Genomic DNA, 26,240 nt, shown 5'->3' on the forward strand with positions numbered 1-26,240 from the left:
TAAAAAGTTCTTGGGCTTTGGCAGGTCTCTGATTTAGAGTTCCACATTTGTGGAGCAACCACCCAAATTCATGGGCCATTGTTGGGCAAAGTGAGATCTTCTGTTGTATAGTCAACAGACTGGTTCCTGAGGTCACATGAGAAACTGTGTGTTGGCCTCAAAGGAGTTAAGATTATAATACGTGATGGTGCCAGGAAGGTGCAGTGACATGTGCCATCTTGCTATAACTTGCTCCATCTCTGAGGAGGAATGCTTCCTTCAAGATCTGGCTAATTTTGAAGCCTTTGGAGAACTTCCCATGCTTATCTGTTGATAGGTCTAGAGTCACAGTAGATGAATTTGTTAGGGCCTGCTCCCTAATATCCTGATCTTGCTTTTAATGTGCATTTATTGCCCTTTGAAAGGACAGCTGGGTCCTCTTGAAAGATTATGACTTATTTCAGATAAAAATGAATTGCCTAAGAGCAGCAACATACACTGCAGTTGCCAAACAGGAAACTAGTGAGCTTTTGGTTAAACTGTTTGTGCGCAGATTGCCAGAACATAGTATCACTTTTTTATTTTGTTTAAACAGATGATATAGAAATTACAATGCACCCAATCAAATATGGATACTTCATTTCATTCTCCTTGTATGGTTTCTTGTAGGTGGAGCCCTGCATGCTTTTCCCTAAGCACAGATTGCATCTTTGATTTCTCCTTCCTTGGCTGTTTTTGATTAAACGTTCTCATAGCCTGAGATTACTAGGCAAGCAGGTAATGTTAGCTCTTGGTCTATTCTTAACTTCTTTTTCTTCTTATAAACTACGATCCATTCTGTGCAGTTTGGAGGAATTGAAAGGCTGCATGGATAAACTGTCATCTGTGTGTGGTATCTTAATATAGCTAAGTTAGACATTCATATTGGTGATTAAGCTAGCAATCAGGCTGAATGTTGCTGCTAATTAATTGTAAAAGTTTATTTGGGAATATATTTATATGCTGCTGTCTCATAAAGATATACCCCAGCAGCTTGCAACAATATAAAAACATAAAACCAAATACAATGGTACCTCCGGTAACGTAATTTCAAGTTACGAACACAGCAAACCCGGAAATGTATACTTCTGGGTTTTGCCGTGCCGCAGAAACAACACCTCCGGATACAGACTTTTTGGGGTAAGTACGGACCCCCAGGACAAATTAAGTTTGTATCTGGAGGGTCCACTGTAATAAAAAGTTAAAAATAAGTTAAAAGCAAAAAAGAATTAAAAAACAAACCTCAATGAACCATTGTGGGGGATGTACTCTTAGTTTCCTGCATAGGCCTGCAAAAGTTTTCAGCAGGTTTAAAAGTTTGCACAGAAGGTGCTCACTGAATCTCTTATTAGCAGAGTGTTTCACAGGACTGGGCCAACGATACTAAAGGCTTGATTTCTTGTTGTTGTCAAATGAGCCTGTTTGCCTCATGCTTCCCAAGGAAGAGTGACTTACCGAAAAAATAAGAAATCAGGATAACAAACTTTTTATAAAAGAATGGAAAGGGTTTATTGAATATTTACAGATAAATTGCAAACAGATAAAAACATTGGCAGGATTATTGTAATAACCTGCAGTTTTGCAAAAGTATATATTTAAAGTAGATAATTAAATGATCAAATTAAATGAATTTGAATATGCAGAAGATATTAAAAAATAAATTTAAAGAACCGCAGAAAGAGGGGGAAGGAAGTCAAACTTTGAAATGTTAAAATGATTGTAAAATTAGTGAAATGTATAAATTTGAAAAGAATGAGTTCAATACCTGGTCACTTGCTTCTGTGCCAAATGCTGTTGGTGTGCCCACAGGACTGTAGCATTGTAACATGTTCTCCTGACAGCATTTTGTTCAAGGCAGCTGTAAACCATTTATTTCCCTGTGGAAAATGAACTTGTCAGCCTTTACCATATTATGGCCCCAGCTGAGCACTCCCAGGAGATCCAGCATGATAGTTGTGACATTTTGTAGCTGAATTAAATGGTGTACCACAGGGTTGGGGAACCTGTGTTCCTCCAGGTGTTGTTGGACTACAGTTTCCATTCTTGCTGACCACTGGCTATGTGGGCAAGGTCTGATGGAAACCGGCGCCTCACAGTATCTGGAGGGCCACAGGCTCCACATCCCTGGTTTAGGAAAGAACTGCTGCTAACTAGGCAGCTCCTATGGATAGGGTATTGCTGGTTTTAACTGTTAATACTTAGCCTTCTCTTTGCCTTTTATTCTTAACATAGTAAACCATTCTTGTATCTTTTTTGTTGGTGATTAATATTTAGAAGTCTCAGGAACTGGGAAGAGGGGAATGAACCGTGAGGGTGTCCCCGGGAAGAGTCCGGAGGAGATGTATATTCAGCAGAAAGTCAGAGTCCTGCTAATGCTTAGGAAGATGGGATCAAATGTAAGTATTGCAGGCAGCCTTGTAGACCCTCACAGAAGCTACTAGTTCAGCATAATTGGTACTAGCCTTCTAGAACACCATGCCCGTGTTAGTAGTTTGTGGCACTCTAGGGGTTTAAAGAGAGCTAGCCATTTTCCAGTTTGCAAAACATTTCTTGCTTGCTCACCTCAAATTGATTCTTTGTTGTACGGGGCAACTTAGAGTGGTAGCTAGTTACAATCATGGACTTTTGTGACTAAGAGCCTCCCTACATTCTTCTATAGCTTTCCTTAGGGATGCGAGTGGCGCTATGGTCTAAACCACTGTGCCACTTGGATTTGCCGATCAGAAGATTGGCGGTTCGAATCGCCGTGATGGGGTGAACTCCTGTTGCTCTATCCCAGCTCCTGCCAACCTAACAGTTTGAAAGCACACCAGTGCAAGTTGATAAATACTGTAGGTGGGAAGGTAAATGGCATTTCTGTGCGCTCTGATTTCCATCACGCTTTTCTGTTTAGTCACGCTGGCCACATGATCACATGACCTGTAAAGCTGTCTGTGGGCAAACGCCGGCTCCCTCAGCCTGAAAGCGAGATGAGTGCCGCACCCCATATTTGCCTTTGACTGGACTTAACCATCCAGGGGTCCTTTCCCTTTTTTACCTGTAGCTTTCCTTAAAGCTTCCAGTTTCTCTTGAGCAGATGAAGGTGCCACTAGGAATGTTTAAGATCATGATTCTAATTAAATAACTTTGAATGTGGTACAGGATAATATTACTTCTGCTTGACTTTACAGCTTAAAAAGGATACAATAATACTAAATTTTTGCCCCCAAACCTTTATCCCATAAGAACAAAAGATAAGTCTTGCAACTAGATCAGACTGAAGGACCATCTAGTCCAGCATCCTGTTCTTACAGTGGCCAACCAGGTGCCTAAAGGCAGTCCACAAGGACAAAATGAGGGCATTTTCATTCTCTCACTTGTGATCCCAAGATAATAGCTATGATGACTAAATGCCAGTAATTATTTTGCAGATACTACATCTAGGTTTCTGTAATTTTTCTACCTACTCCTTTTTGAAAATTAAAACTGTAAAATGAATGTATGATATTAATAGAGGAATACATAATTTCAGTTGTGCATTCTTTAGTCATCTGCTGGATATATGGATGCTTGTATAGAGTCTACTTGGGGACTTGGGGCAAGTTTGGCTTATTTCAACACATAATAGGCTCTCTTGGTCATTGGAAGCCAACCACAGAATCAGGGTAGCAATACTATTGGTGGGGGATGGGGGTGGAGGAACTTGGGGAAGAAAATTCAAGTGCAACAAAATATTACTTCCTGTGAGTTCATTGTATTTCAGAAAAAAATCATTTATCAAGGGAATGCTTATTAACACACCAGGGATACAGGAGTTATTTCTGTATCCATTGTATGTTAGAAATGTTACTTAAAATGTTCCCTTAAATGTCCCCCCGCCCCAAAACTCACTGGGCTTATAATAAATAATGTTTTGTAGCACCTGGATTTTCTTCTTTTCTCTCTCTGTCTCTCCTTGTTTTAAATTATTGGGCAAAGTAATTTCATTTTATATTGCCATGTGTAGATGAATAAAACAGTAGCTGTCTCCAAATTATTTTTGATTTCATGGGGATCATTTAGTGTGGTGTCCATTTAGTGTGGTTTCACAAAAGGGGGAAGTTGTTTTTATGGCCCCTTCTTGTGTGACTGGAAGCAGGTACAAGTGACAGTAAGGAAAACTGAACTGAACTGTGATGAATTGTACTCTGAATAGTAAATAAGCACAGACCCTACTGCTGAGTTTCTATTTGTGGATTTGCTTTTCTTTGTCCTTGTACAGTTAACCACCAGTGAAGAGGAGTTCTTGAGAACGTACGCAGGGGTAGTGAATAGCCAACTTAGCCAACTTCCTCAGCATTCAATTGATCAGGGTGAGTAGCAGGGGAAAGGGAGACATGTAAGCTTTCCAAATATTTATTGGTATAAGTGGTCTTTGTGGAAATGGATTTAAATTTATTTTAAAGCTACAGAATAGGTTTATTTATATTATTTTACTTAGGAAAAAAGTAAATATCTGGATAGACTTGTTGAAATAAAACATTTTGTATCTAGCATCTAAAATAATACAGTGAGGATGCCTGTCTAATGCTCATAGGCAGGGAGTTCCAAAGCATAGATGCTACCATGTTGAAAGATCAAGACTCAGGAAGGGAAAAACTTTGTGTTCCCTGTGCTAAAATAAATCCAAAATCAGCAAGAAAGTTAACATATTTTTTTGCCAAGAAAGAAAGCTAAGTCTTGTGCCCCCATAAATTTGTCAAACATGATTCTATTTGATTGTATTACATTTGTCTGCTATTGTTTTTGTGGGAAGGGGAAGGAGCAAAGATCTGTGTAAGATGCAGAAGATGAAAATTCAGCTTTAATGATGGATGAAGTTCTTTTTAAAAACCCTAGAGATGCTTGAGGAACAAAAAGCAGCATAAGCCACAAGGGCTTCAAATGCTCGATCCATCAGCAGCGGAGTTCACTGGAGGACAGTAGTAGGTTCCAGGCTCCTGTATGATGGAACTTGGGTTTTGATCATTTTCTTGGCCGTGAGCTAAGCTGCATCTGTAGTCGCAGAAGGAATTCTTAATTCTGACTCCACATCTCCCCCCTTTGGTATTAGCAGCCCCCTGCTGACATTGTGACATTAATTGTTTTGGTTTCTAAAATTGGAAGTAACCCTTGGAGTACTCTGATGCCTTCTGTTAGAAGGAGGGAGGTTACAAATCATTTTGTTCTTGGAGCATTATTCCTCAAAAGCTCTTTAGGGTGGGGCTCAAGGATTCCCCAGTAAGGCATTAAACCAAAATTAAGAGACCAATGTAGAAATGTATTAATTTTGATGCCCATGTGAGTCTTGTAGCTTGTCGTAATGTTAATGGATGCACAGCTGGTATGCTATCTATGATCCCCCAAAGGTTGTACAGAACAAGCTGAAACATCCACTCAGTTGGCAAGTACCAAAAATATAACCTGGTTTGGTCTTACATTGCCCAGCTTTTCAAGCCATAGTTTAGCAGCTGAAAATGGACATTGGGACACGCTTGCTACATCCCTTCCTTGGCATGCCAGTCTTGCTTAGGTCAAAGTCCAAAACAGAATTGATGTCAGTTTACTAACTTTAAACTTTACTAAAGTTTACTAAATTTAACAGTTTGTACATGAACTAAGATCCCTGTTTGTGAACTAACATTAAACCACAGTTCTCCATTTTTTATGTTTATTAGTGATTGCAAACAGCTGTGGAAATTTTAAATTGAAATACAGACATGTTGAATAATTATTTTATGTTATTTTTTAAAAAATAATATTTATTAAAATTTCAATAAAAAAGGTTACAAAATTGATGAAAAGAAAAAACAAAAAATACAAATTACAGAAAAAATAAGAACAATTAAAAGTAAATCCCTCTTTCTATATCTTAGAGTTCATTTACTTATTTTCATGACTTCCTCACACCTCCCTTTTTTGTATTCCAGTTCAGATAGTTAATTCAGCAAATCCTTACCCTCTTTGTTTTATCTTATTTCTTAATCGATTTTTACATATTCCTGTTTAACCTTATTACTAAAACTGCTTCGTTTCATTCCAACGTCATTTTAACATTCAATAATTTTACAGTGTTTCTGTAAATAGTCTTTAAATTTCTTCCAATCTTCTTCCACCGACTCTTCTCCCTGGTCTCGGATTCTGCCAGTCATTTCCGCCAATTCCATATAGTCCATTACTTTCATCTGCCATTCTTCCAGGGTGGGTGAATAATTATTTTAATTTGTCATTCTAAAGTGTGATAGAATATTGAGAACTGGCTTATGTAGTGCAGCCCTCCAGATGTTGAACTCCAGCCCCAGCCAGCATGGTCCATGGTCAGGGATGGTAATGCATCTGGAGGGCTGCAGAAGCCCTCCCACTGCTCTAAACCAAGAGCATCTTAAACCTGCAGAGCTTCACAGGAACAGCTCTTGAGAACTTCTGCTCTAGGGAGTCACTGCCTTTCCCATTCTTATTCTGTGGACAGGAGAGGAGGTAACCATGGAGGTAATTAAATAACATCAAGTATATTCCAGTGTCTTAATTAGCCAAACTGAAATTGGTTGTCTGAATGGAGATCTTCTCCACTGGATGGCAGTAGCTTCCCATAAAAACCAATTTCAGAACCTCTAAGATGCTTGAATTTAAAATACTCCCATTTCCCCTAGAAAATAGTGTCTATTTATCTCCTACCACCCTACCCCTATATCTTGCATCTAGGTGTCAAAGGAAATTTTAAAATCTGATTTGCAAAGCCTTTGACGTGCATCAAAGATCCATCTAAATCCCCTTTGGGGCTGGGTATTAATTTAATGTTTCCTCAGATCCTGACCGTGGAGTTCCACATTCTCCTGAATCCAGCCACATTTCTAAATTTGCAAACTCAAACTTTCATAGCTTGATCATACATGAAGGTTTTGCTTTTTTCCATTTAATAGAAATTCTGCCTTTTGCATATTCTGTTCTCATCTGGACCAACTCCCTGCCTCTGCAATGGCAAACACTGTGGCAGTTGCTCAGCTATGCCTTTGTTGACATAGCTAGAAAGCAGGGAGGTGTATGTTGAAGACTGGTTCAATTTCTAGTCCCTAGGCTGGAGCAGCCAACCTAGTGCCCCCCCCCCCCGGGTGTTGTTAGACTACAACCTCCATAATCTCTGACCATTGGCCATGCTGAGCTGATGAGAGTTATAGTCCAGCACCACCTGGAGGGCACCACTTTGGCTACCTCAACCCTAGAAAATGGTAACTGGTTGCTGAGTGGCAAATCTTGTCTTCAGGTAGGGTTACTTTGTCACTTCACCCAAAGACATTGGTCTCTTATGTGCAGAATAGCCACGTTAGATGATCTAACGTCGGTTATGCTATTCAGTCTTCATTCTTTAACAGATGGGGTGCGCTCCCATTTCAGTGTGATTTAGACATTTGCCAAGTATGTTGGCAGAAAGGGTTTGGAGATGCTTTAAGTTCTGTGGAGGAGTTCAGAGTGGGAATAAGCTGCATGGCTGTCATAGAAACGTGGGTGAAAGCTGGAAAGCTCTAGAATTCCCTACCTTGCAATCTGGAAGTGCCGCATTGAAAGTGATGTTAACAATTCACTGGAAGGTAATTAGCACAGTACTTCTCAAAACGCAAGCTGTTCCTCTTGGAGTCTTTGACACCAAGGGATATTTTGAAACCGAACTCCAAGGTTTGTTCTTGGAGCAGGGGCTCAGAGGTATGAAAGATCTGAAGAATGGAGGCCTTAATCTGTAAGTACATGCCTGAGGGAATGTTGGCCGCCTTCTTTCTCAGTCATCTGTTTTGATCTATTCTGCATTAGTTCCCCGCCTATTAAAGAAGGAGCAAAAGCAGCAGCTCTTGAGGGTTTGTGCTAAGCTGCTACTTGTCAGATAAACTGAAACGCATTACACTCTGGAAATGCTCTGTGCAAATACAGTTGGATGCATCTGGGGTTTTTTGCTTTTTAAAATGAAGAGGTTGCAGTTAGGATGTGCTGTTGGTTATTTGCATAATGAGACTGGAAAGCAGAATCTGTGTGGTCGTTAAAGTGGGAGTATCAACCTTGGTGACTCTGCCGCCACTGTTTGCTGCAGCAACCCTGCCTTGCTGGTTCTTGAAGAGAGCCAGGTCCCTTGGGGAGCACAGAGCTGAGATGCAAATATACTCTGTGCAGATAGGTTGATGGACTAGGCTAGGGGAGCCACTCAGCCTGCACTATGAATTTTGTGCAATATTCTTCAACCCCAAGTCCTCAGTTGGTGTTGGACTGTGACTCCCCATCATCCCCAGCCAGATTAGCCAGTGATCAGGCATGATGGGAGATGTAATCCTACAACAATGGTGGACCCAAGGTTGTAGAGTACTGTTTTAGGGGGAGAAAGTTGCCTGAGGTTTGAAAGTAGACGGGGATCAAATAAGATTTGGATTCAGGATTGTAATACTTGGTTTTGCTGGGATGCCTTTCATTGTTCTGTGTGTTCCTTCCTGCTAGCACACAGTTAGGATCTTCTTTTTTTGCACATGAACAAAGGAAAAGGATACTTTGAAGGCTATGGAGGAAGGCTTTGCTTTAGCAACATGCTGTCAGGCCTATGCAGTTGTTTGACATTTTCTTGAGTAACCAGTCATGTTAATGATTGTTCTGCACTCTCTTTAATGGGAATGTCTGTGTGTGTGTGTGTGTGTGTGTGTGTGTGTGTTTGTATGTTGCTGAACACTGTCCTGATATGTTATGAGAGGGCAGGCTATGAATACTTTTATAAAAATAAATAAATAAACATACGTTTTGTGTTTTCACCACTCATTCCCAAAATGTTGTAGATACATGCCAGAGAAACAGAGAAACAAGCTGTTACTGAAAATGTTCCCAGCAGCTGCCTACAGAATTGCAACACCTCTGGTTAGAGAGCCGGTATGGGGTAGTACAGTACATCCTTCCTCAATCTGTGGCCCTCCAAATGTTGTGGTACTCCGACTCCTATCAGCCCTAGCCAGTGCAGCCAGAGATCAGGGATGATGGGAACTGTAGTCCAACAACATTTGAAGGGCATCAGTAAAGTGTTGGACCAGCGAAATGCTTGGTCTAATTTTTGTTCCATGAAACCTACTGAGTGACTAGGAGCCATTTGCTCTCTTCTAATCGCAGGGTTGCTCTGAGATGGGAGAGTCCTGATCTCCTTGGAGGAAACTAACTAACTAACTAAATAAATAAATAAAGGGTCATTTTCAAAAGGCAGATTTGTAGCCTTGGTTCCAAAGAGGTAGAGAAGAATTTAATAAGGGAGTTTCAACCACATAAATCATGCTATAGAAAACACCCTAATTCCTAACGTCAGATCATCTTTACAGGAAGCCAGACCACATTATAAAATTGCTCCCCTCCCACCTATTATTGTGATTCCATTATTTGTCACATCTGCCTTTTTCTAGCCCAGACACAGTTGGTGTGAGTCACTCAGCATAGCTTTTGGGCATAATTTTGGAGTCTAATCTGCCATGGAATTGAGCAGCTCAAAGAGACCTGTGTAAACTGGGACTTGCTAAGATGAATCATCTAATGGGAATCTTCACAACTGGCTTCCTACTTGGTTTTGTCTGTTCACAAAGTCTGTGTTCATGCTGAACAACAGACATTTCCACTAGTGAATGCAGCATCTAGTGAGCGCCTGCAGCTTTCTCTGCTGTTCATCGCTATTAACCAATTTCCAAACCTTCAGCGCTATTCAATTTCTTTTTAAAAAGAGATAAATGTTAAGAAAATATGAAAATATTTCCAGAGTGGAAGCTGTGTCACCCCAGTATGGTTCCCCTTTATCATATACATACCCCAACAATACAACAACAAGAATCCACTGACAGCATACAAATCAATATGGCTAACCTGATCCAAAAATCCACTCCCTCACACACATAAACAAATCTCACTATAGCCAACCAAAGACAACCAACCACACCCTAGGCCACCCCCAACCTCTCTCACCACCAAGGAAATATAACAAGCGAATAGTTAGAGAACTCATCCAAGTGATGCTGACACAAAACCCCACACATAGGAGGATAGAAGCATTACCACTCTGCCCCACTCACCATACCCCTCTCCCCCCTTTCTTTCCAACCTAATACTGCATGCAACACTTATGTCTCACAACAAATGAAACTGATCTGTAGAAAACACAACTTGAAAAAGAGACGATGAATGTATTTTTTAAACTAATAAATCTTTACTAATAAAAAGAAAGAAAAGACTGCTGCACTGAGACAGAATCCCCCTTTTCCTGCCAAGCAGCTAATTATTGGAATAATAATGATAATGATAATATTTTTTATTTGTATCCCACCCATTGGACTGGATTGTCACCCTAGGAGGGCATGCCTCTTGGAGGTAGTTTGGAGAGCATCGTTTGGGCATGCAGCTGCAGAATTAAACAGGTTTAAGGTCTGCTATTTTGTTTTTTTGTGCGCCACTTGAACTCAGTTCTTAACCCTGAATAGTAGAAGGATGTTTGCATATCATGTGAACATACTGGTAGCACTACCATCATGCACCACAAAGTGAGGAAAATATAAGAAACTGGTCCCTAGATGCATGTTTGAGCTGAAGGTGGTTCCTCGGTTTGAAAAAGTTGAAGACAATATGAGAGTAGATACCAGAGACCTTTGTAAGCAGGCAGGTTGAATAGCAATTGGCCAATGAGCGTGTGTGCAGTATTTTTTTCTAGTTCCTTTCCATGCTACTGGAAGTCAACAATAATGTTCATATAGATTCAACTCTGATTCCCAGGCATTTGGCAAATATTCTGCTTGTTTTCCAGGATGTGATATGTTTTCCTTTCCAAAACCATATTCATTGTAAAGGTTACCTGTCTGAGCTATGGACCTGTGCCCTTACTTTCTGATGTTTGTTTACCTCCTAGCCATGGCAAAGTTCCTCTATTTCTCTTTTGGCACCATTTATTAATAATAATTGTTGTGGCCTGCAAGCAGTTTGCTACTCTTGCTGATCAACTGGTGAATTTATCACACTAGTTTCCTTTGCCTTTTGGGGGGCAACAACTGTATTCCCTTTGGAAATAAAATACGGGAAAAGCAGATGAATGCTCCATAGCTAGAAGGTGCCATTGTATTGCTGGAGAACCAGACAGGGACTGTAATGAAACCTGAGGCCACTATAAAAATCAAAGTTCGGTTTGGCAGGAGGGAGAGAGGAAGTAAATTCTGCTCGGAACTGTAACTGCAGACACAGCTTCAGGTCCTGCTGCCTGGGAAATAATATTCATGGTTCACCAGTTCAGATTCACAGCAATTGTCCTGTGGCAACAGACTCTTCCACTGCCTTGTGCAAGCTATTTTTCATGTTAAGAATTATGCTGAACCACACAATGCCTTTAAATATTTTTTTCCTATATAGACTTAGGGCAGCTTAATGCAAGATAAAGAGTTAAAATATCTGTGCACGCACACACATGAACGTAGAACAGTCTGGTTAAGCACAAGTCCAGGTGATTTTGCCAAGAACAGCTTTGCAAATAGGTCTGTAAAAAAATAAATAAATAGTAGCCCACCTGCTCCCATGTATCATTGGCAGTCATTTGTGCCCTAAAGTAAACAACTGTTCCACCTGATCACCTGGAAGCAATTTCTTAGTCTCCACAGGCAGTTGGCTATTTATAAGCTTGTCTAGGGGTGAGTTGATACTCTCATTAGTGAAGTAGCCAGCTATCTTAGGCTCTGCGCCAACAGCTTTGTTTGAACAAGCTGCAACTGAAGCCTTCACTTCAGCTTGGGAGTGATCTGAAGCCTTCACTTCAGCTTGGGAGTGATCTTAGGTTCACTCCGCCTGTGAGTTGTTGGTGTAGTAACTGGTGTAGATTCCTCAACTGCTATATGAAATGTTGGACTGAATTCTCAATCTCCAGCAACCCAGTCAGCATTTATTTCTACAGACTGGTTATTTTCAGCACTGTCATTTGCTGCTTACCTGGGACAAATAGCAACAGTGCCCCACCACCTCCCTTCTGATCTTAGGCTTTGCTTCTTTACTTCTTCAAGAATATACCAGACCTCACAAGCATCATCTGAAACCCTTCTTTGTGTCCTATTTGAGAAAGGCTTAGAGGGTGCCAGTAAGGGAGAGGGCCTTTTCTGTTGTGACACCACCAGCAGTAGCGAAATGCTCTCACAAGTGAGACATAAAACTTCCTGGCACTGACACCGACATAGTTTACGTGCCAAGTGAAGATTTTCCTTTCCACTTAGGTGTTTGATGGAATCCACAAAGTTTTTAAATTTGGTTGTAAGTCACCTGAGTCTGCTCCATGTCCAGTGACTCACACATGAAACAAACAAACAAATAATCAGCCACACAAGCTGCTTACTAAGCACAGGTTTTCAATTAGTAGGCAATCTCATCTCAAATTGCCACTTCTGGCCCAAAAACGGTTTGCAAATCAGGTCCGCTTTCAGAAAATGGGATGAGGCAATAAACTTGTTTCTGAACTGCGTTGCTTCACACTGCCTTTTGTGACTCCCATTATGGGACCATCTTCTATGCTAGAAAATTTCTCTTCTCACAGAAAACTGGCATGTTGAGTTGAAGACTAAGCTAGAAACTTTCTCCCTTACATATTTCTCTCTGTACGGCAGAGCTGCCCACATGCAGCCCAGTGGAACAGTTTTGGTTGAATCTACTGCTTAAACCTCATTTGCACAGTTTGTCTCCCAAAAAGAACTTCTTGTAGCTCAGTGAATTAGGTTTAACTGGGTATTGACTACTTACAAAACTTGATTACCTTTACTATCTTTTTCTAAAAGGTTTGCTTTCAATATCTAGGATAGACCAGTTGAAGTTACTGGGCCTCAAAGGGTTATATAAATAGGTCTACCCTGAGTAGGACTAAGACAGACTACAACCTTTAATTATTTCATCTTCACCTAAGATTTTATTCCAGATGATTTGGGTTCTGCAGTGAATGATGGTACTTAAGAAATTAAACAGATGCCATTCATTTCTGCATTTTCCTCTAGCTTCTTTGTGTAATTTGGCTATATATAATCTAACTGTGGAAATCTTCCTGTCTTCTATGCAGCTGGAGATTTCTTGGGGTGTTGCTTTCTGAACTCTTCTGCTCTGGCCACTGTAATCTGTAATAGGGCAAAGAAAAGAAAACTGATTTGGGCTGCTGAAATTGGCAGTGGGGCTTTTGGAAGGCTGGGAGGATTATCTTGAAATAAGTCTCCTGTACTTACATAAGATCCACTAGAGATTTTCTTTCTTCTTCTTTTTTAAAAAATGGGGTTTTGGAAGAGAGTGGGGATTGGGATTGGGATGGGGGAGGAAGAAGCATCTGCTGTCTGTTAGATAACTCTGCTCATCTACTTTGTGGGCCATGATGTCATCTGTTATCTTGTTGTTGCTAGGAAACCCTGCTTCCATGGAATTTCCACACCAAAGGCACCTCTGGGTTTAAAAGTAGTGCACATTAGAAGAAGAAGCCTGCCGCTTGGATCTCCTGCCTTGTACTGCCTTGCTCTTTTTGGTTGATTTCCCCCCTTTCCCCAAAAGGATGTGATTCTAGTAGAACCTGCATAGCATCTCTCTCAGTCTTAGCTCTTACTACGAAGGAGCTGCTAGGGGCCTTTGATCTGATTCAGCAGGGCTGCTCTTATGAACCCAGCAGCATCATATTTGTAACAAGAACAGAGAGTCCTCTGTCACCTTTGAGCCCCTTTGTGGACTGGAGCCAAAGCAATAAAATCAGACTGATCTACTCCCAATAAGCAGCTGTCTGTGATAAGTCAGCATAGCAAGAAAGATAGCTGAAAGTGGACAGCTCCACTTTGTTAGTATATATTTGGACTCTACAGGAAAATGGGACCCACTTTCTACTGCCCCTTGCCTTTCATTGTTTCCAAATCTTTGTGTGTGTGTGTGTGTGTGTGTGTGTGTGTGAGAGAGAGAGAGAGAGAGAGAGAGAGAGAGAGAGAGAGAGAGAGAGAGACGTTGCCCACCATACAATTGGAGTAGCCTGCAACACTTGAAAGCTAGTGTCTCAATAAATACCTGCTTTTAAGACAGATTCTGCAGCTACCTCTTTGGAATTCATCATATTAATAATTTTCTTTTCAAACGCACCCAAATAGCAAACAGGTATGGATGTTTTTCCAACACTAGTGTCCATAAATTTTGACAAATGATAGAATAGCAGCAGAGGATCGGTTATGACCCTCAAGGTAATGAATTGATGCAAGGTTCTGTACACAGAGAGTGTAGCTCTTTTTGCATTTTTATACTTCTTAGCCTTCTAAGAAGTTCAGAATGGCTTACATTATTATCCTTGGGACTTGTGTAAGGAGGGCAAAGAAGTAAATGAATATAGAAGGTCTGCCACAATAGTTAAATCACAAACAGAAACTGGTCTTACATTGAATCATTGGATCTTCAATTTTCGACTTTTTAGCATGCCTTTTTAACTTCAGTGGAGTTTGTTTTGTTTCGGTTTGTTTGTTTGTTTGTTTATTGTCTTTGTTGGATCTATCCACTGGAGTTTGACTAATGAGTGGGATTCACCTAATAAGCCCCTTGTGTTTGTGAATGGGGATTCCTCTCCTCCCACTCTGCACTCCCTCCCACTTCAAATTGGTGGGGATAACCCCAAGCAGTGAGGGGGAGGGAGATCATTGTATCCAGTAAACTGAAAAGCTTGTGCAGATGAAACATTTATAACTGTGCTACATTGAATTCCACCCTGTGACTTCCAGGAAAATAACTTGGGCTCCAAGCTCTCTAGTTTAATTTGGAACTAGGACACTGATCTTTCAGTGTAATTTTGTGTGTTTGAGATTTGTACCTCATCCTGTAAAAATGAGAATTTAATAGTCCTTCACATGATTGAGATGTTTTCACTAACTAATAGGTGTTTTGCAGAATGCTTGAAAGATTACTTTACTGACTTTATTTTTCTTAAAGCTCTTTTTAAAGACTTTGCACTTAATTTATCTCAACACACTAAGCTCCTTAGCTTACTAAAGCTTCAGTAATGTTTGTCCAGACAGTGGTTTCTTCCAGATCCTTATTCCTCCTCCACTTAAAAGATGGAGGCGAGAGAAAAATAAGATGCATGCAAATTACTCTAACTCTTCCAAAATGGAACTTATATGATACAAGTTGCAAAGAAAATACAAAAGAATTCAGTTTTACATTTATTCAAGCCAACATGGTTCTCAATCCGGATTATAGACTTTTAACTGCTCACTCCACAGTTATTTCCCGTCACAGAATCAATGAATATTGGTAACATCAAGATTACTGACCATGCTCCAGTAGAAGTGACCATAGGACTGAGCAATGAAATCCAAATCCATTTAACCCTATTTTAGAGACCAATCAACTATCTAGATAAAGGATAGCAGAAACCCTACAATTCTATTTTAAGGAATACAACAATAACAGCACCAATTCTACCAGCCTTGGGGAGGCTATGAAAGCAGTGACAAGAGGTGTATGTCTCAAAGGAAGATCATATATTAAACCTCTACAACAATAACCAAACTAGAAATGGAAATTACTGATCTGCTAACTAAATATAAAAGTTCAGGTTCAAAACATCTCAGAGTAATTGAACGAGGCAAGATGTAGACTAGAAATTAGATAGATAGATAGATAGATAGATAGATTCTTTATTGTCATTACACAAGTGCAACATTGCACAAGTGCAACGAAATTGGATGCCATCCCTTAAAAACAACAAAAGCAAAACAACAACAACAACCAAACAAACCACATTCCAGCCACACCCACACCCACACCCATCAAACTCCCAGGTCACACTATCGAGTTACTGCATTTAAGAAGGCCACAGCTCTTGGATAGAAACTATTTTTCAGTCTATTTGTCCTTGACTTGATGTTTCTGTATCTCCTGCCAGAAGGCAGTAGTACAAACAGACTGTGTCCCGGGTGAGATGCATCCTGCAGGATATTGTTTGCTTTCCTAAGACAACGGGAACCGTACAGTTCTTCCAAAGATGGGAGGGGATGACCAATAATCCTTTGGGCTGTGGTTATGACCTTCTGGAGCACCTTCCTCTTCCTAGCTGTACAGCTGGAGAACCAGGCACAAATACAGTATGTGAGAATGCTCTCTATGGAGCCTCGGTAGAAGGACACCAGCAGTCTCTCACTCAGATTGTTCTTCTTTAAAAGTCTGAGGAAATAAATTCTCTGCTGGGCCTTCTTCACCAGAGCAGTGGTATTTGCGCTCCAAGTCATGCCCTGATCGATAGTCACTCCCAAAAACCTGAATTCCGCCACCCTCTCCACCCGTTCCCCGTTGATATACAAGGGCTGAATGTCCGCCTTTTTTTTCCTGTAATCCACCACCAATTCCTTGGTCTTAGCCGTATTAAGAGCCAGATTGTTCTCTCCACACCAAGCACAAAGCCGCTCCACCTCGTCCCGATAGGCAGACTCATCCCCTCCTGAAATGAGCCCCACCACCGTAGTGTCATCAGCAAACTTGATGATTTTGTTGCTGGAATAAATGGCTGTACAATCATACGTATAGAGAGTATAGAGCAGGGGACTCAACACACAACCCTGTGGTGAGCCGGTGTTAAGGCTAAGGGCTGTGGACATATGTGACCCTACTCTAACCCTCTGAGAACGTTCTGACAAAAAGTCCAAAACCCAGAGACAGGTGGAGTTGGAGAGTCCAATCGCCTCTAGCTTGGACACCAGTCTATGGGGGAGGATAGTGTTAAAAGCAGAGCTAAAATCCACAAACAGCAGCCTCACATAACTCCCCGGCTGCTCCAGATGGAACAGAGCAGCATGGAGAGTGGTAGTGATAGCGTCTTCCGTGGATCTATTTGCCCTGTATGCAAACTGGTAGTTGTCAAAAGTTGATGGAAGACAGGAAATAATGTGACGGCGCACCAGTTTCTCAAAACACTTCATGATGATTGGAGTCAGTGCAACTGGTCTGTAGTCGTTCAGACTACTGATTGTGGATTTTTTAGGCAGAGGAACAATAGTTGACGACTTCAGGCAGGGTGGGACAATAGACTGGTGTAAGGACTTGTTGAAGATCTTAGTAAAGACCCTCGCCAGCTGATCCGCACAGCCCTTCAACACCTTTCCCGTGAATTAATAACACACTGGTCAACATCTTATAAGTGAAACAACACTTTTATGAATATGGAGGTAAAAACTCTAGACTTTTGGCAAACAGGTGTAAAAAGAAAAAATCGAGGTCTTTATCTTTTTAAAAGTTCCTCCAGGTGGCGCCCTTGCTCAAGTCTTTTAGAGAGACTGCTCATACATTAAGGTTGAAGTCACCCCCTAGTATGGCTTCTCCCTTTAGCAAGTTTATTGAATTTACATAATGCCAGACCCTCAAAGTGTCCCTATTTTCCAGGGATGTCCCTGATTCAGAGAAGCCGTCCCAGTTTTTGATTTGATCCTGGAATGTCCTACTTTTCCATAGGATTTCCCTATTTTCATTGGATAAATGTTGGAGGGTATGGTAGGATGTCCCTATTTTCATTGGATAAATGTTGGAGGGTATGGAGTTATCCAACCTCCAAGCCGCCTGAAGGCAATCCTGTATAGGGAAGGGTTTTTTTCCAAATGTTTAATGTTTTATTACGTTTCTATATATGTTGGAAGCTGCTCAGAGTGCTGGGGCAACCCAATAAGATGTGGGGGGTATAAATAGTTAAATGATCACTATGCAATGGGACATCCCTATTTTCATTGGAGAAATGTTGGAGGGTATGTAATACCTTTTGAATAAAATGAAGTTGCTTCAGACTTGGTGCATATACAGATCCATTCATTGTCCCATTAATAAAAACACATCTACCATTATTGTATTTCAGAATTGAGTGAATTTTAAAGGTTATTCCTTTGCCAAAAATGACTGCTACGTCCTTGTCCTTTATTTGAACCTGGTGCTGTCACTTGGTGTTGGAACCAAGTGCCACTGAGGATTTTACTTTCCCTAGGTGATTTGTGAATCTGTGAGTTTCTTTTTTATAGGATCACTAATTCCCCTCGCGTTTGTGTGGTGTTTAGGTTTTCCCTTTTGTGCTACTAACAGTTAGTAAATTATAAAATATAATAAACATTATAAACACGGATCTCAGGCTTCCAGTCAGAGGAACACATTTTCACAAATGATGTGTTCCGACACCACCACCTCCCAATCTTTCCCCACTTTTCCCTGTGACCACTCATCACCGTCCCACCACCAATCTCCAGGCTCTGAGCCTTCTTCTCTTGGTGGTTCCTCTGCTGGCTCCCACCATTCCTTTGCATCCAACCAGTCCATGACACTTAGCAGCCGTGCTTCCTTTCTAAATCCAAGAGTACTCTGTTCTGACCAAAATGAGCCTGTGGGTGGTGGGTCTGTGCTTTCTCTACTCATAACTAAAGCAACTTTGCAAGACATAAAACTGTTGTCATAACCATCTCCTTACTATTGATCTCTGCCCAGGGGCAATGCATTTCTTTGAACTAAGTTGCCAAAAGATAGTAACTTAAATTAATCTTCCATCAGCAAAAACTGCAAAGTGGCTTCCTTGAGTGTCTTTCAGGAGGAAGAAAAAACTTGAGTCTGTTGATGTGTTGCATTTGGAACTGCTCTCTCTGCTATCTAATCCTTTTAACCAAGAGGCTTCAAAGAAAGCCTTATTAAAGGAAATAATCTGTTCATGCAGGCCTAATTAGTTTGTGTGGGGCCAAGGGGGAAAAATGCTTTTGTGTTATCAGTTGCACTTGAATGGCAAAGATCATTTTTAAAACTAAAGATCAATTGAAGGCTTAGCTAAACATCCACAGCCATGTGGGTGGGGACTCTTGGAAAGCATGCCGCTTCTTAATTTGATTCTGATCATTGCTGCTAGAGGATCTGCAGATGAAAGTACCAGCAGCTTCCTCTGTGTCAGCCTTGGGAGGCCAGAAGTTCTGCAGCAAATTAAACATGGCACAGACATTCCCCATAAGACCACCTTGCTGTCCAGAAGCCTGCTTTAAAGAGGGGCTCAAGGCTAACTAGATGGATCCTCTTTCTCCTCACACCCCATGTGTCCTAGAGCACCATTTCTCAGCCTGCTGGGCTAGGGATTACTAGTGTGCAGTCGCCTGTCCCCTAGCCAATGGCAACCGCTCCCTTCACACATGGTATACATGCATGCATGGGAGCAGGAGATAGAGAGTGAGGCTCTATCATACCAGGTTAGAAGAGAAAGAAGGAGAGGACAGGGTAATAGAAGAGAGGGGATGGGGAGGGAGGCAGGGAGGGAGGGAGGGAAGGGTGGGTGGGTACGTGGGCAGACAGAGAGAGAGGGAAAGGAGAAGCCAGGAAGCCGCTCCTCCATTCTGTAAAGGAAAGAACTGGTTGTGGCATTGAAGTGAATTAGAAAGAGAGAGGTCAATCTTTTAATAATAATAGCAATAACTATAGTATAATATAAAAACTGGGAATCAAGAGGAATAGAATAATAAGAGGGAAACTATTAGAGGAGGTGGAAGTGAATGTAAGAGCAGGAAGAGAGATAAAGGAACTATCAGTTTGCGGTTGAAATAGGGTACAAGTGTGAAAGGAGAAATGACCCGAAATTAAGTAAAAATATTTTGAGGTCCTCTTCTCCCCTAGAGCCTCTAAAACAGCAATTTCTGCCTAAAATTGAGAGTCTGAGTCACAATATGACCAAATTCAATGTTTTCCTTAGCTTTTAAGAAGGCTGAACTATGGAACCTACTGTGCCAAATAATTTAACTGTTTCCAAAGAGGGGAAATGATTGTGGTAATAGCCGACTGATAACGTCAGACTCTGCCTCCACCTGCTGCCGTTTTGTGACTGACTTCAGCCCTGCACCCCATTTTGTAACTAGTCATGTCAATAGTTTTTAGCCCTCTTAGGTGGGTCCTGGGGGTGGAAAGTTCTGTTGTAGATCTTGGCTATCCTGCACTGCATTCCCAGCAGTGCACAAAAGTGGCTTAACTACCAGATGTGTCACTGTGGCCAAATCGAACACCTCAAGGAATGGGCACAGCTGGTGCACTAAATTTAACTCTGCAAATGCACTCCTGGCCACTGAAGAAACCTGGGCACCCATGCTTAGGACTGAGTCTAAGTGTACATCTAAACTGCAAACCTGGGTTTTCAGGGGGAGTTTGACTCCATCCAGCACAGGCTGATTCCTTATTCCCTGTTCTCCCTTCCGACTGACCAAGATTGCCTCTGTCTTGTCTGGATTAAGTTTCAATTTGTTCACTCTTATCCAGTCCATTACTGATGATAGATGCTGACTTAGAACCAAGACAGCTTCCTTTGATTTAGGTGTCATCAGCATACTGGTGACACCAAACCCTGAAACTCTGGACAACCTCTCATGTAAATGTTAAATAGCATGGGGGACAGAACAGAATAGAACCCTGAGGGACCCTGTAGGCCAATGACCAATGCATCAAGCAGGAGTCCCCCAGCGCCACCTTTGGGTTCGCTCCTCCAGGATGGAACAGCCACTGTGCAACAGTGCCTCCAAGTCCCATCCCAGCAAGACAGTCCAGAAGGATAACATGGCCAGTAGTATTGAAAGCCATCAAGAGGTCCAGCAGAGCCAACAGGACACACTCCCCTTGCCCAGTTCCTGGCATAGGTCATCTACCAAGGCAACCAAAGCCGTCTGTGTCCTATAACCAGGCCTGAAACCAGATTGAAATGGATCTAGGTAATCAGTCTCCTCCAGAAACCCCTGAGCTGAGATGCGACCACACACTCTAGTACCTTGCTCCAAAATGGGAAATTGGAGACTGGCCAATAATTTTCCAGTACAGTGGGATTCAGGGAGGGCTTTTTCAACAGAGGTCTTATAACTGCCTCCTTTAGGCTCACTGGAATCCTGCCTTGTTGTAAGGATGCATTGACCAGAGGGGCACACCCTTGCCAGCCCTTGTGCAGTGATCTAGCAGACATGTAGCTCTCACATTTCTAAGGATCCTGTCCACATCCTCAGGCTGTACAAATGGAAAAGTATAAATTTATGCTGGACAAGTAGAGGCCAAAGTTAAATCCACTGGACCTGTATCAACTATAGCATCCAAATCAGAAAGGATTCAAGCAATTTTGTCAGCAAAGTACTGAGCAAATAGTTCACAATAGGTCATCAAGTGGGTGCAGTTTACCTGTTTTATGGAATGGTGGCTTGTTAGGGTTGATGTAGCCATTTGGAAAGCCAGCTTGCATGTATTGTCTTCCTAAGTGGGGAGAAGGCTCTTTATGCTTCCCCAGATTTTGATCTTCTCATCTCCCTAACAGGACAGGCTGGTTGCACACAGACTGCAGCAAGTTACCACTGGAAGACTCCGGGATTGCACTCATCCAGGGACTTTCCTATTTGTGTGGTTTCTGGAAGCAGTAAAGCATTCCATCCCCATATTACTTCATAAACGTCTTGCTATACAAGAAAAAGAACTAGGAACTTCCAGTCACAGGCCACTGGAAGATAGGAATAAGGAAATTTTACCAAGACAGCAAGTACCTTGTGTAACAACAGGTGTGGTGAAGTGGACTGAGACAAGTTGCTTCCCTGTAGTTAAAATGCTGCTATTATTATTATTATTATTATTATGATTATTATATTTACGTTTATGTACTAGCTCCCTGGGAGTTTGAGGTTAGCATACATAGCATGGTCTCCCTCTTTTATCCTCCCAACAACCCTGTGAGGGTAGGTTGGACTGAGAAAATGTGCCTGTCATCCCACGGTTAACCAGTTATTTTCAATGCTAAGTGGAGATTCAGACCCAGGTCTTTGCAGTTTATCAACACTAATCTTGTACACCACAATCACTCCAGCAAAGCTAGGATACCCAGTAATTTATAAGTATTATATATGGATGATTTGAGGAGGAAAGCAAAATAGCTAGCACTATTTAACCTTGCCCTGTAGTCCTTTGTCTCATATTCAGCATCACTCAACAGAGCAAGTAGTGAATTTTCTAGCCAGTGGGACAAAAGAATCAACATCTGTCTGCATATGATACAAGGGAGGTGGGGTTCGAATTAGGGAGGAATGGGAGGATCACTTGTACAACCCACGCACAGCACTGCTGGCTGGTGCATGCCAGGTCTCTGATCTGTCATCTTTGCTATGTTCTTTTGGATTTAACACTTTCCATCATCTTTAAAAAGAAGCACTTTAGCTCGCTCTCAGAATGCACTGTAGGTTTTAATTATAATCAGTGTTTGGGAACAACATTGATTCCTCTGAACACAAGGTGAAAATAAGGTGTTATAACTTGCATTTAACACTCTTTCTCTCAAAACCTCTTAACCAATAATTTGAAAGCTCCTCAAAGCCTGCAGACAAACAGTGATAAAGAATAGTAATTATCTGCCCTAATAATGGGCATATTTCTCTTTCCCCACAGCCCCTCCTAGCTTTAGGGAAACAGATCTCTTCACAATGCAGGAAACTGGCTAGCATGTCTTACTCTTTGTCTAAGCAAATAAAACCTACCTGTCCAATAACATCCCATTTTTTGCCTTTCCTCTACAGGTGCTGAGGATGGGGTGATGGCATTTTCCAGATCGGAGACTGAAGACAGACGGCAGTAGCTTGAAGGGCTGTTGGAGCAATTCAGAGCTGGAGCAGGGCAAATAAGCTCTAGGAAATCGAGGAAGATGGCCGGACAATCATGAGTTCCTTTGCCCTCCCCTGATTTTTTTTTTGTCTTGTCCCGTGGTAGCCTTCCCCAACCCATTGAATTCAGTTTTCCTGTTACCTGACCTTCTGAATGCATTTCACAGCCGTCTGTTCTGTATGCCCTGTTGGTGGGTCAGCAAGGCAGTTTAAATCAAGGACAACTCTAGGAATGCTTTCATGATTGGCTCAAAAAAAAAAAAAAGCGGACTCCGATTGGCTAGCTAAAGGAAGGAAACTTGACCAGTGGAAACACTCCCCTTAATTTTTAATTTTGTATTTTTAAGAATTATTGCTGACATCCTACTTCTAAAAGCCTTCAAGCTCTGGTGCTTATTTAGGTCATGCTTGTGTGTGTTTTTGGAGAGGGGCGTGGCTGTGTGAGACTGGAAATGGACTGTTGCTGCTGTTTGCAAAATGAGTGGCTTTCAGGTGTTTTGCTGACATCAGTGTTTTCCTTGCTAAAATTTGTAGGGGGAGGGAAGAAGGGTAGAGGGAATTAACGTATTTAGTTATTGCTTCACATTTATTGTCAAGGTGGGAGGGGAAAATGTTTTGCCATATTTATTACATGCTTGCTTGCCTTTTTTTTTAAGAAAAAAATGGCTTAACTGTTGACTTCCTGTTGGCTGCAGAGTCTACGTGCAGCTGACTCTTCCATGCTGGTCTCCTCTGTTCTTCAGTTCTCCTCAAGAAATTGTTGCTTGAAAGCATGTTTGGTTTTCTCAATTCTGCCTATGCAGGAAGGAGGTGGTTGGAAGCCCTGGCAGTTCGTTTAGAGTTGTGAAAATGAGCCTCTGCTGCAAATTTGGGCAACTCCATTTGCACCTTGCAGAAGGCCTGTCAGTACTATGGAGGAATTCTGTATTCCCAAATATCTGTTAGTTGCAAAGTGTCAAACTGGAAAGGAGTGCAAACCAATTCTTCTAAGCATTCTGCACAGTTTGATCTTTAACCTGTTGGCTGCTTCACATGTGGCAGTGCAGTAAGAGCCTGAATCGTGTAACTTTGGCCTAATGCCTGCACTGACTTAGTGAGATGAAATTGACAAGTTCCTCCAGTTGGGCTTGGTTTTGTGTGCCTGTTGATCTCTTTGGAGGCAGAGCATCTCCACTGAAAATATCCAAGTGGCTTCAGGTGATACAACCTGTTTGTTGAAAAACGGAGACAATGACATTAATTCATTGCTTACTTTCTCTGGCTTGCCAGGAAGCTGCATGTTAAAACCCTGAAGTTCTAGGAGTTGTTTTCTGCCTATATCCAGGAGTCTCCTCCCATGCCATGAATTTTCACAGTACTTCCAAGAAGGCACCTAGGTGAGATGGTACTGATGAAGTATTTGAGGGGGTGGGGAAACATTGAAATAGAAACTTGTGGTTTCACTGTCTTTGCAGGAGAGATCATTATCTAGAGGAACCAGCTTGAGAGCCTGGCTGCGGCAAACTAGAGTTTCCAAGTGCCCTTGGCTATCAGGGTCCAGGTGCTATTGCTATCTGTGTGTGTGTGTGTGAGTGAGAGAGAGAGAGAGAGAGAGAGAGAGAGGAGGGAGAGGAGAGGAGAGGAGGAGGAAGAGATACCAAGAATAATAGCATATGATAAGAGATAATATACAGAAAAGAGGAATAAAGGTGATCCCAAATTAAGTGGTCTACCTGCAAAGAGCCGGTGTTCCCTCTCTGGAAATGATACTTGAGTTTTGATTTGAAACTTCATAAAAGTTCCCAATGTGAAAAGCCTCAGTTTCTTGGGGCTGATGATGACACCTGTTCAAATAAAACCAGCAATAAATGCAGTTCACCCTTGCCGTTCAGGTTTTATTCCCCATGACCGGTTTTTTAATGTGTCAGAAAGGACAGCTCTTCATCCCAATTATCAGGGTTTTGTTTTGTGTTTTGTTTTGTTTTGTTTTGTTTTGTAGCATGACAAAATGTACAGCTTTTGCTCCATTGAAGAGAATCCTGATGCTTTCCCTCACCCAAACACTTCCATGATAGGGAAGTCATAATTTCTCTAAATCTCAAAATGAAGTGTGTTGTCACTGAGAGATTCCCCTGCGCCAAGCTGTCACTTCTTTTGCAGTGGCTGGTGGATGTGCTAGTGTCTGGGTCACCTTTCCCTACCCATCCACCTCTTTGCCATTAGATGAACTTTATTAACTTATTTTTCTCTTTTGTGTTTTACCGCAATGGAGGCTGAACACTCCCCTGTTAACAGAAAGAAGTTCTTGTGAAAACATGTGGTCCATTAAGGCTTCCCTATCCCTGCTGTGGCATCGCCCCAACATTTCATTAATCTTTTTTGCATCCTAGAAATCTTCTTTTCCTATGCTCCCCCACAGATCTTCCACTTCTTTTTTTGTTTTTAAAGAAGAAACAGAAAGGCTATTCCACCCTGTGCTACTTCTGCACTACGTATGTACCTCTGTTGCACAGGAGTGGATTGTTGCCCAATTTGTGGCCGATTCGATGACTAAAACATCCGCTGGAAATTCAGTGAACAAGTTCAACTGCTAGCTTGCTGGGTCAACCAGGCAACACTGTCACAGCCTTGTTTTTTGGTTGCGGCCTGTGTTCCATTGATATATGGCATTTCCAAGCTGTTGCATCTTTCTAACGAAGCAAACTTACATGTTTATGTGGTTTTTAAACTTTTGGAGGGCTAAAAATGTAACTTGAAAGGGTTGAGGGAAATACACTTTGTAAGAGCTGTTCCTTGCTTCTTGTTTTATATTTATCCAACTGAACATGAAAAAGTCCTTATATTGCTCTTGGCTGAGATTTCAAGTTCAAGATCCAAGTTTTAAAAGCACACACCCTCCCTATGCCAAGAGGGAGGGAAAAAGTTTGGGGTTGCAGCCCTGCACACACTTACCTGGCTGAAAGCCCCATCAAATTCAATAGCTCTGTTGGAATAGGAATCTATGGGTTTCTGCTGTTAATGCAGCCATCTCACTCTGCCTTCAAACGCAGCCCTAGTTTACACAATCATGTGCTTTCTTCCCCACAAGGCAACTCACAGTTTCAAAACAATAGCAGTATAAGCAAAATAGACAGTCTGTAAAGCAAAGATAAGGAACCTGTCACCTTCCATTTGTTCTTGGACTCCCAGTCTCCCATCAGCCCCCTCCAGCAAGACCCAGTGGTCAGAGATGATGGGAGTTGGAGTCCAGCAGTATGCAGAGGGCTACAGATTCCCCATCGCTATTTTAGGGCTTTAAAGATTATAACCAACACTTTTAGCTTGGTTTGTCAATACACATGGAAAAGGATTGATAGGCAAGAACATGGTTTAGTATCTGAGTCACATGATCTGAAAAATGGGCCTATTCCATGATGAGCAGCTGACCGAAGGACTGTTGTGTCTGATGTACTTGGACAGCTCTGCCTCTGGCATCATAAACACAGTGGCTTTACAAAGGCAGGTCATCATGTGATAACTGCCCTCAACCGCTCAGCTTTTCTCTGCCTCACTAAATGTGCCCCCTCTACTTCCCAGCTGCTGCCTGAAATGGACACGGGTGTTTCCATTCACTTT

General features: G+C 41.7%; 1 protein-coding gene and 1 long non-coding RNA gene across 2 annotated transcripts; one reads left to right on the top strand and one right to left on the bottom strand.

Annotated features, from left to right (window-relative positions):
- The first annotated feature begins 2,298 nt into the window (after positions 1-2,298).
- CTNNBIP1 (catenin beta interacting protein 1) lies at positions 2,299-25,414 on the top strand. Its single transcript, XM_081871454.1, has 3 exons — positions 2,299-2,414; positions 4,259-4,349; positions 22,563-25,414. Exons 1-3 carry the CDS (start codon positions 2,319-2,321, stop codon positions 22,619-22,621), a joined length of 246 nt encoding a protein of 81 aa, XP_081727580.1. The 5' UTR covers positions 2,299-2,318; the 3' UTR covers positions 22,622-25,414.
- On the bottom strand, positions 8,680-13,402 carry LOC309347038. Its single transcript, XR_014158775.1, has 3 exons — positions 13,245-13,402; positions 11,797-13,139; positions 8,680-11,766 (listed from the first exon to the last, which is right to left on the bottom strand). It is a non-coding gene; the product is annotated as an uncharacterized lncRNA (long non-coding RNA).
- Positions 25,415-26,240: the final 826 nt, after the last annotated feature.

Source organism: Podarcis erhardii, assembly GCF_964252035.2.
Source record: "Podarcis erhardii genome assembly, chromosome: 7".
Classification (NCBI taxonomy): domain Eukaryota; kingdom Metazoa; phylum Chordata; class Lepidosauria; order Squamata; family Lacertidae; genus Podarcis; species Podarcis erhardii.

Bases quoted from the DNA above. Each gene is read 5' to 3' on its own strand.
- CTNNBIP1 (XM_081871454.1), top strand. From the start codon at position 2,319: ATGAACCGTGAGGGTGTCCCCGGGAAGAGTCCGGAGGAGATGTATATT. The intron at 2,415-4,258 runs GTAAGTATTGCA...GTCCTTGTACAG, and splicing joins TTAGGAAGATGGGATCAAAT to TTAACCACCAGTGAAGAGGA. The intron at 4,350-22,562 runs GTGAGTAGCAGG...TTTCCTCTACAG, and splicing joins TCAGCATTCAATTGATCAGG to GTGCTGAGGATGGGGTGATG.